The sequence below is a fragment of the Canis aureus genome, chromosome 1, assembly GCF_053574225.1.
Source record: "Canis aureus isolate CA01 chromosome 1, VMU_Caureus_v.1.0, whole genome shotgun sequence".
Lineage (NCBI taxonomy): Eukaryota > Metazoa > Chordata > Mammalia > Carnivora > Canidae > Canis > Canis aureus.
The window spans coordinates 8,276,875-8,288,041 of record NC_135611.1 but is presented as its reverse complement, the minus strand read 5'-3'; the positions used below and the strand labels follow the sequence as shown (position 1 = coordinate 8,288,041).

At 40.2% G+C, this 11,167-nt stretch overlaps 1 protein-coding gene across 1 annotated transcript; it reads right to left on the bottom strand.

The window, feature by feature from the left end:
- Positions 1–648: 648 nt before the first annotated feature.
- On the bottom strand, positions 649–6,221 carry LOC144304839 (dnaJ homolog subfamily A member 1-like). The gene is made up of 3 exons (XM_077883460.1): positions 5,721–6,221; positions 5,140–5,224; positions 649–960 (listed from the first exon to the last, which is right to left on the bottom strand). The coding sequence occupies exons 1-3, from the start codon at positions 5,976–5,978 to the stop codon at positions 953–955; spliced, it is 351 nt and encodes a 116-aa protein (XP_077739586.1). The 5' UTR covers positions 5,979–6,221; the 3' UTR covers positions 649–952.
- Between the last annotated feature and the right edge of the window lie 4,946 nt (positions 6,222–11,167).

The window sequence follows — 11,167 nt, the reverse complement described above, 5'->3', positions numbered from 1 at the left end:
AGCAAAATTTTCAGAAGTCCATCTTTTTAACCACACATTCTCATCTAGAAAAAGTGAACAAGAGTCACGGATTGGAAGCTATTGAATTGCCTATGCAGTGTCATTGGTCCTGGATGTGATCCACCCTGGAGCATTTGTTCTCATAAGCAGAGGAGGTTTGTGAGTCGGAGATGAGGAGGTCAGATATTGCCCATTACTGTTATTTACATTCACGCTGGAATTGAATTGGTTTCCTGTTTCTTTTCACCTAATAATATTTACATTGTAGAAATAAACTGGCAATAAACTTTCTTGACCATTTTTAATCCAGCCAGTGAATTCTGCTTTCTCTGGAAAGAGAATGGCTGTGTGGTTGATTTTGTAACCTCTTGCCCCATTCCTCCTCCTGCCCCTGCTTCATGCTCGCATTTCCAGGCAGTTCTCTGTGCTGAGATGCTTGCCTGCATCACCTGCTCAGCTGGCTGCTTCTAGGTGACTGCATATTTGCATTATATTACACTGGGGGGATTAATTACCCAGTCCAAGCCTATAAAGAGTCTGGAAGAATATAAAATGCTTTGGTGCAGGCTTAGCAGAAGGGATGTTTGAATCAGCTTCTCGTCATTAAAATGGTGGGGTTAGAAATCACACTTTATATGAGATTGTAAGTGACTTTAAGATGTGTTTCTTTATTTTCTTGTGGAGGGATCATGAATATCTCATTCTGGTTCACTTTACGGGCATAAGGAATGTAAAATTAAATCCTTCAAATTGCGATTCATATGTACGTGTAAATGTATCATCTTCAGGAAGGTCCAGGCCCCGATTTTTATATCTCGGAAGCTTTTTTCTTACCGCAGGCACAAGCTAATCACAAGACCATGGAGAGGTGGGTTACATTAAAGGTTGGCAGAAGAATCCCAGAGGGTACCTGGCACATTCTTACAGGAGACTTGAAAAATAGAGGAGAATGTCATTCATCTGGAAGAGAAAAAAAGAAATAAAAATCTCTTGACTATATATTCCAACCCTGTGTTAATGACTAGGAAACCCATCATTTAGGTGTTCTCCATGGATACACCCCCAAAGGAGTTGTATGAGTTTGTGGGTAATCGAAATATTTTGTATAATATTTTCATTTTAGAATCAGACTCTGGTGTGAATTTTATGCCTTGGCTTGATGAGCACACAGGAGCTTGGGCTTGAAATTTGCATACTCTCGGATGCTCATGCTGGGCCTTGTAACTGAGATTTACAAATATTCCTTTTCAGCTAGGCAGCCAGAAGGATGAGCTCCTGGAAGTATAGCTTGGGGAAAAAGAAAAAAAATCCTACATGACACATGATGAGAAGGACTAACAGTTTTCTTCAGCGGCCACACCACACAGGGAGTTTTGCATGCCTGTCGGGTTAAATAGAGACCAAAACAAATGAGTGAGCTGAGCACATGGGGTGATTAGTAATTCTCTTGCATCCGAACGCCTGTGCCTGGCAAGAGCCCCAGTATTGAGCTGCATGCTACTTGGCCATATAACTCTTCCTCTTAATTGTCATGTTTATTTTTTTCAAGACTGGTGCAACCTCATTATTATGCTGCTTGTTCTTTGATCCTTCTACTTGAAGGCCTCTCTAGATACTCCTCAGCTATGGGCATTCATGGATGGAGAAGTAGTTCTTTCTCACAAATGGTGGAATAACTAGGCCGGGGTAGGGGAGGAAGAGGTCTGTATTGGAAGCCGTGGATCTGCATGTGTTCAGGCAGGAGTCCCTGGGACAGTGATGCTCCCTACAAGGGTTTCCGTGGACTTCTGAGTAACTGGAGGAAAGGCTGCTGGGCCACCAAAGGGAACAGGGTCCACTCTGGAACAACCAGCATTGTCCAGAAGTGAGATGGGAAAAGTTACAGGTACAAAAGGGCTTTCCTCTTGTTCTTTTAAGCCAGTTCTGAGCTTTGATACAGGCTTTGCTGTCAGAGATTTTGTTAGTAGTCCAAAGGAAAGTCCTATATTTGCCTAGGATAAAAATGAAGCTTCCTGTTAAGGACACAGAGTTCTGTGTTCTCATCAAGCACCTGGTGATCTGATTCTTTTCAACTTGGCTCTCTGGACTACTATTTCTGGAAGCCAGAACCATCTCAATAGGGTCCTAAGCTGTCCTAACCCAGTGTGGAAGGCTACACTATTTTGATTTTCCCCAACCACTTTTCCAGGTGGGAGCTGGTGGGAGCCCAAGGAGGAGTCCATACTTTCTCATTAGATATAAAATACCTTGTTACCTTGTGCTCAGTCTGACATGCAAATGTGATAGGTCATCCTCATTGAAATAGTTGATGGCATCAGACCGGGAGCATCTATGTTAAAATCACATCTGGTTTATCTGTGTTTCCCCTGGTGCTTCACACATAGCAAACACCCAATAAAGATTAATTTATAAATACATAAATCCTCAGATAAAAAGGCATTAGTTATTTTGTGGTGAGTACAAAGCCACTGTAGTAAGTGTGATTTCCATGGAATATATGCAGCAAAATTTGGAACTTTGAGCCTTAGGTCTCTAGGAATAAGAAAACAGTAAATAAAGTGGGCATGTTAGCGTCCACACTATATCTAAAAGTTAAGCTCGACCAGTGTTTTTGAAGGCTAGGTTGGGTGTAAATGAAGACCACCTGAATGAGAACTGGCAAAGGCTGTTTATTCAGTGCTTGCTCGCGCTAGCAAGGGGATGGGCCACCATCACTTGGGCTGAGCAGAAACTCAGAGGCAGGCAGGGGGGATGCTCTATAGGGAAGAGAGGAAGGCTCCCAATATGCCCTGTTTGGAGGGCATCAGCGGGGAGCTGCAGGTGGGCTTTCCTGAAGCAAGGCATCCTATGTGGTGGGTTCCAGGTGCATATTTGGCTTTCTTTGACTGCTATTAGCAAAGCTGTCAATCATAAATCAAGTCCTGGCTTGGGTGGATCACTGCAAGGGTTACTGTTTGGTTTCCTGGACTGTTGCTAGAGATAATGGTCTGACTTCCTACAAGTGTGACTTGCAGAGTAGGCTGGTTTTCTGGTTTGGCTACTGCAGAGAGTGGTTTGGTTTCTTGGACTAGTTGTTGTCTAGGCTGGAGGCTAGAGTTCAATTTCTACATCTGGTCTGACCACCGTCCACTTCTGTATTCAGTCTCTCATAGTTTTGAGGCTGAGACAATAGTGCTGAGAGTCAAAATATTTGAAACGTATGGAAAAACTTTTACATTATAGGAGTAAAATTAGCCGACTCTCTGTTTTTACAGACATACTTCATTTTACTGCGCTTCACTTTAGCGCACTTTGCAGATGCAAGTGAAGGTCTGAGGCAGCCTGGGTGGAGGAAATCTGTCCACAACATGTTTTCCGACAGTGTTTGCTTACTTCAAGTCACATTTTGGTAATTCTCACAATGTTTCAAACTTTTCATTATTATATTTTTGTTATGGTGATCTGTGACCAGGGATTATAACCCACTGAAAGCTCAGATGATGTTTAGCATTTTTTAGCAATAAAATATTTTTAATTTGAGGTATGTACATTTTCAGACAAATGCTGTTGTGCACTTACCAGACTACACTATAGTATAAGCATAACTTATATGTACCGGGAAACCATCATTTGACCTATTATTGTGATGCGCATTTTGTTGCAATTGTCTGGAACTGAACGTGCAGTGTGTCCATGGTTTGCCTGTATATACAAAAGATCTTTGTGCTCAGAATGCTTTGTAACACTCTTGAAATACAGTGATTCTGACCTTATTTTTTAGGAGCTCTCTAGGCCATCATTAGAAATGTTCTACTGAAAGCAATTCTCCAAAGTGACAGTGAAGAAGTGCAATTTATTTAGCTTTGCAATTAGAGCGATAGTGATTCCTAAGAACAACAAGGATGATAAATCATTCCAGAGCAACATGTGGAGAGATGCAAAAAGCAAGAATAAAAAAACATCCTGGAAGAGAAAGTCAGAAGGGCAGGTGCCCAGAGGTTGCTGCAAAATGAATGAGTACCTGGAAGGTCAGGTGTGCTATCAGACCCCACACCAAGTGGAATTTGAAAAGACCAGTGGAAAATGATAACAGTGTAAGAAATAATTACAAGGAAGAGCCTTGATCAGATTAAAATGTGTGTAACAAGAAAGTAGCTTAAAGTCTGAGGCATATCATAAAGCAGATACTTTATCAAGGAAAATGCTAAAATGGTAGTATGCTTTGTAGAAAATACAGGTTTTGAATATGGTCATTTGACTAACGATTGAGAGCTTCTCATTATGGAATAGATGAGAATCCTTTTTTTTTTCTAGTGAGAGCTTTGAAGGAGCAAAGCAACTACCAGTTCAGTGATGATCAAAATGACACCAATATAATAGAAGAGGTACACAGAAAATAAACCTCCTCAGGCTTATGGAGCTTTTAATTTCCAACCAGAAAATTGAGCTTATCAGTGGATGCCATTGTCATTATAAGGCCCTTAGTTGCATTTGTGAAATTTCTGGACTAAAAAAATTAGTTGGTGATTCTTATATTTTTATATCCACCTTATTTCATTTCAATATTGAATTACTTTCAAAGGGGATACTTTATTTTTGGTAAGATATATGAATAAATGAATAACAAATTCAGTCTCATTTTTACTTTAAAATCTTGTCTCTTTAGGTTTCTTCTGGCTGCCATAACAAAAATACCATAGGCGGGGTAGCTTATTAAAAAATGGAATTTTGGGGAGCCTGGGTGACCCAGTCAGTTAAGCATCTGCCTTCAGCTCAGGTCATGATCTCAGGGTCTTGGGCTTGAGCCCTGCATCACTTCCTGCTCAGAGGGAGGTCTGCTTCTCCCTCTGTCTCTCCCCCTCATACTTTTTCACTCATTCTCTCTCTCTCAAATAAAGAAAATTAAAAAAAATCTTAAATGATGGATTCTTTTTTTTTCAGTTTTGAAGGTTAGAATTCCAAGATCAGGTGCCTGGAGACCACCTTCTTCCTGGTTCATAGACCACCATCTCACATTGTCCTCACAATATGAGGCAGAAAGTACAAGGGAGCCTTCTGGGGTCTAAAGAGACCTTAACAAAGGTTAAGGGCACTAATCGTATTCATGAGGGCTCCACCCTCATGACCTAATCACTTCTTAAAAATCCCATTTCTAAATACCATCAAACTGGGGATGACCATCACATATGGCTTGGACAGGGACACAGAGATTCAGGCCATGACACTCTCCAAATGTCTTCAAGACCTGGGCAAGAGAAAAACCCCAGATATTAAAATATTATAAATTGTTACAATTATAATTGTTACTATATATATTAAAAGAGATTTGGAAATCTCATTATAACCGTTACTATGTGTAATTTCTTGAACTTTTGTATTTGAGTGTATTCTTCATTTAACTTTTAAAACACTGCCATAGTTGAATATTAGAACAAAAACAGTAACAAGTAGTGAGCTATGATTATAGTCCTTTACTCATTCACAACAGCATATAAAATGCCAGCAGTGCTGTTCACTGGCCCCATCAAGAGGTCTGACACGGAACAGCACCTCTAGGATGATGTTCATTCTCATATGCTTCCCCACTGTAATGGCGCCATCTTTCTTGATTTGGATCCAAGTCCACCAGTCCTATCTGGTCCATTTCATCAGTTTCTCCTACTTCTTTCCTCTCAGGTAGGAGTTTTTCCAGCAAAGAGAGAAAGGAGAGGAGGGAGAAAGCCATTCTCAGGCAAGTTTACCTTAAATTCCATGATGAGACAACCCTTCTCATATGGTCTACAATCAATTAGCATGCCTTCATTTAGCACACACTTGATATCTCCGTGCTTGACAATCTGACCTTGCTGAGAGGTGATGACAGTGGTTTGGTTGTCAAGAGTAGATACTGGGTTTTGAAAGCTGCACAGTGCTTCGACCAGCTGTATATGCGTATACATGAATAGGTCTTCTCCTGGCTGAGTAAACACAGCACGGTCCTTCTGATCTAAAATGATCATAGTATCTCCTGGTTCCAGACCTGGCTCTTGGTCTCCGTCACCATAGAATGTTATTTTCTGGCCCTCTTTCCTGCCTTTGTCAATATGAACTTCTAGAACCTTCTTCTCTTGAATTATCTTCCTTCCATTGCAGCCTTTACATCAGTCTTTAGGACTGATCCATTCCTCCTGGCCCTGGTGCTTCATGCACACAGGCTGAAGTTACTGAACCATTCTGGTGAATTCTTATTTGTATTCCAGAACCTTGGCAACTGGAACAACATTCTACTGCTCCTTTCTTACCACCTCGGCCTTCACATTTGTCACAAATCACATTCTTTTGCAGAGCTAGGTTTCTTGTTGCACCGTCGTATAAATCTTCTAAGATTACTGGGAGCTGATGCACAACATTTTTACCTCTCCTTTCTCACTGCATCCTTCCTTCTCCTCCAAAAAATCATATCAAAGATGTCCATGAGGGAGCCCAAACCACCACCCACTCCCATATTCTTTAATTGCCTATGCTCCTCTGTCATATAATTCCCTTTTCTTTGCATCAGAGAGCACTTCATTAGCTTGAGAAATCTGTTTAGACTTCTGTCCTTCATTTGGATTCTTATCAGAGTGGTAACTGCAGGGCCAGTGTCCTGTAAGCCTTTCTCAATTCTTTCTGGGTGACATTGGGTTTTGACCCCCAAACATCATAGTAAGTGGTTCTTTCACCATTTTCTACAGCTGGTGAGTGGGCTGAGGCCAGTGTGGGGGAGTGGGAATGAATGTGTTGCTGAGCACAGCTTGGGCAGGCCCTGCTCCTCTGCTTTTCACAGCGCGTTCTGGAAAGTTCCTGTTACCATGTGTATTAAAGGAGACTTGGAAAATACAGACACGGAGAGAAAGAAGAAAAAATACTAATACATAATTTTATTCAAATAAAATCTTACTTAAAAAGTCTTGTTTTAAATTTTCTTCCTGTTTTTTCTTGAGTATCATTTGTTAACATGTTTTAGGATCAGCTTTTTTTTTTTTTTTAAGATTTTATTTATTTATTTGAGGGAAGAGAGAGCAGTAGTGGTAAGGAGAGGGGCAGAGGGAGGAGCAGACTCTGTATTGAGCATAGAACCCAACGTAGGGCTCGATTCCAGGACCCTGGAATCATGACCTGAGCCACTTGGGTGCCCCCTAGAGTCAGTTTTTACATTTTATTTTCTTCACTATGTAATCCTAATGTGTAAATTAGGAAAAAATAACACATTTTGCCTTCTATATTCCCTACTGAGGAGGGTAAATTGGATACCTTTGCTTTGCCAAGTAGTTGTTGTTATTTTGAGCCGTCCTTTTGAGTCCAAACCTGCTTTAGTTGGTAAGCTAACCTGGAACTTTGAGGGAGACATTCTCAAACTTGTATCTTTTAACTTGAGCTTACACTTTTCTTAATTTTGGGAAGGTAGCTGGTTTAAAGCTATACATAAAGGTTTTGTTTTTAACTTCTAGAATCGCCCCCCGCTTCTTACACCTGTCTTTTTTAAAGTTTTTGAAACTTTTTAATATGCTGCATTGCAAACACCCACAAGAAGGGGGAGAATAATCTGATGGCCCCTGTGTATGATCACCACCTCTGACCACCAGCCTGACTTTCATGGGGGAGTTTGAACCCTGTGGTAAGCCTCCCTGTGGAATAAGTAATCCTGCAGGAATGTGTTACATTCAGTAACAAGATTATTCATTCCCCCAGTAAGAAATAGCAATCATAATGATGTATTTTGTTTTAAATCTTGATTAAGACTTGTTTGTATTTTTAGCTTCCTAAATGTGGGTAATTCAGTCAGTTTTGGTGATTTTAGGTGGTGATGCTAAATAGGGATTTTTGTGATTGGGTGTTTTATCAGAAACCTCCACCCCATACACTCCTCTTTTTTGTTTTTAACTTTGATTTTCTTGTTCTTTGGTCCTTGGTTTTGGCTCATTTCTTGATTGGCTAGTGGTAGTTTTTCAGTATCTTTGTTGAAAGAATAATCTGCAGATCATAACCTTTAAACTCCTTAAATATAATACAAGTTGCTCTGTTTATTTTTGTTTATTTTTTGTGGTATTTAGTGTAGAAGAAAAAATATATAAAGAAAAACATTTTGGGGGGATCCTTGGGTGGCTCAGCGGTTTAACGCCTGCCTTTGGCTCAGGGCATGATCCTGGAGACCCACGATCGAGTCCCACGTCAGGCTCCCTGCATGGAGTCTGCTTCTCCCTCTGCCCGTGTCTCTGCCTCTCTCTCTTTCTCTCTCTCTCTCTCTCTCTCATGAATAAATAAATAAAATCTTTAAAAAAAAACCCAAAACATTTTTTCCCCTCTTTAGGTATCCTCTTTTTTTGTTTGTGTTTCCTGTGCTGTGGATTAAAAAAAAAAAAATTCCTTGCCATTAAAATCACTGTGGTCCATCTGTTTTGTTTGTCTTGGCTTTGCCTGGAATGTGTTGTGAAGTTTTTGGGAAGCCTCTGGGTCATGTGTCCTTCACATCTTCCCTCAATCTATTTATTTATTCTTTTCTCTATCATGAAGATCTTCTCACACCCCTGTCTCCCAAATATAATCACAGTTGCCTCTTCTAGAATACTTGCTATGTGCCTGGGACAACGTTCTCTATATATTAGGGGCTTATTTTATGTTTGTCATTCACACTTCAGATTCGATTTTCTATAGCAGCTGTTTAGCTGTATTACTCTCTGCCATGTCAATTTTAATGTTCTTCTCCATTTTGAAATTTATCTGCAATTCTCCCTCATTCTACTCATCTTCTTGTCCTGTCGGCTTTTTTCCAATAAAGCCTTTTGCTTATTTTTCCCTTGTGATTTTCTGCTCCTATTTCATAAAGAAAGTAACTGATTCCTTGAGTCTTTTCTTTTGTGTGTGTGTGTGTGTGTGTGTGTGTAAAAATACACAGAGCACAACCATTTTATTCTTTGTTTTTTAAATTTAAATGTTAATAAAATCAAGTATAATTAACATGCAACATTTCTTTTAAAGATTTTATTTATTTATTCTTGAGAGACACAGAAGGAGAGGCAGAAATATAGACAAAGGGAGAAGCAGGCTCCTTGGAGGGAGCTCAATGCAGGACTCTATCCCAGGACCCTGAGATCATGACCTGAGCCGAAGGCAGGTGCTGAACCACAGAGCCACCCTGGTGCCCCAAAATGCAGTTTTATATTAGTTTCAGGTGTACGATAGATATAGTGATTCAACAATTCCGTACATTTCTCAGTGCTCATCATGGTAAGCGTGCTCTTTATCTGTTTTACCCACCACCCCTCCCGGTACCCCTCTGGCAACCACCAGTTTGTTCTCTGTATCTAACAGCCTGTGTTTTTGTTTGTCACTTTTTTTTCTTTGTTCATTTGTTTTACATAGCATAACTATTTTAAAATGTTAAAGTAGGTCAGTCACCAAAGGATCATAGTGTATGATTCTACTTATATGAGGTTCCCAAAGTAGTCAAATTCATAAAGACAGAAGAGAGGAGGGAGGGGCTGTGGGAGGAGAGAACAGGGAGTTACTTTTTCTGGTTGCAGGCTTGCAGTTGGGGAAGATGAAAGCGTTCTAGAGATGGATGGTGGTGATGGTTGCACAATCATGTGCATATACTTAATCTTAAGGTTTTTTTTTTTTTTTTTTTTTTTTAAATGCTAACAATTTAAAGACTTTTTTTGTACCAGGTTATTTTTAGAGCTGTGTCAGAATCTTTGGGATAACGTTCCCCCTCCACATTTCTGCAGTTGTGTGTGTGTGTGTGAGCCCAGCTAATGCACACCCACCCCACTGCCTCTCCATGAGTCATTCTCACCTTAGGAGAGATCTGTGATCTCTGCAGACTTGCTGTATGGAGTCTGGCCTCACTTGCTATCACCACTGAATCCCCTTCTCAAATCTAGAACTGGGTGGCAGGCTGAGTGTATGTTTCCTACCCCAAACCTCAGGATCTATTCAGTCTTCACCTAGTATAGTTCTGATGCTCTTCCAACACCATCTCTATCCTCTAATGTGATTACATATACTGAGTCTATATAACATATACTGAGTATATAAAAATTTAAAATATACACATGGCTACACATCTTTCTGTCTTTACCTCTTTTATTTTATCTGCTTTCCTGGACTGTGCTTCCCAAGATCAGATGTATGACTGTCAGTTCTTTCTCCCTACTCTACTTGCCATCCAGACATTACAGCCTCCAATTATGATTGGTTTGTAGGAAGGAAAATATTGAAGGAGAGGGAAGACCAATACATTGGCTTACTTTCTTCTTATTTTAAAATTATTTATTTATTTGAGAGAGAGAGAGTATCTGAGTGGGGAGATGGGAGAGAGAATGGGAGCCACAGGTTCCCAGCTGAGCAGGGAGTGCCATGTGGGACTTGATCCCAGGACCCTGAGATCATAACTGAGCCAAATGCTGATGCCCAATCAACTGAGCCACCCAGGTGCTTTACATTGGCTTTCTTAAAAAAAAAATCCCAGGGGCCCCTGGATAGCTCCGTTGGCTAAGCATCCAACTCTTGGTTTCAGCTCGGGTCATGATCTCAGGGTCATGAAATCGAGTCCTGCATCAGGCTCTGTGCTCAGTGCAGAGTCTATTTAAGATTCTCTCTTTCCCTCTGCCTCTCCCCTTGCCCATGCTCTCTCTCTCTCACAAAATATATAAAATATTTTTTTAAATAAATAAAATCTTTAAAAAATCCCAATATTAAAGTAGTGGTAATACATAAAATGTCTGAAGGAGCCAGGGAGGTAAGAAAATGAACAAAGTGGTCTTGAGTGGGTCTGGGGAATTGGGGAATCATGCACCTCCAGAGGAACACTTGCTCCTAGACTCCAGTAATAGTTGCTAGATCTGATTTTTCATCAAAAGAAATCTAGATTTTGTGAAATCACAAACTGAATAAGACTAAAAACTATAAACAGAAAATGTTCTGTGTACCCAACAGAATCTGATCTATAGGTAAGAAGACAGCAGCTGACTGTATGATTTGTAGGCATAGTGTGTCCAAACCAGGGGCATTCCTCAGGGAAGGGAAGTATTATCACTTACCTTGAGTTTTTCTTAGCATCAGTCTGATTATCGATGCTGTAACTTGTGAGGTAGAGCTGAATTCTGTTTCCCAGTATTTACTGTACTTTTAATAGTAAAGACAACAGAAATGTCAAATATTTCTTCTT

Bases quoted from the DNA above. Each gene is read 5' to 3' on its own strand.
- LOC144304839 (XM_077883460.1), bottom strand. From the start codon at position 5,978: ATGATCATTTTAGATCAGAAGGACCGTGCTGTGTTTACTCAGCCAGGA. The intron at 5,225-5,720 runs GTAAACTTGCCT...TCTCTTGCCCAG, and splicing joins GTCTCATCATGGAATTTAAG to GTCTTGAAGACATTTGGAGA.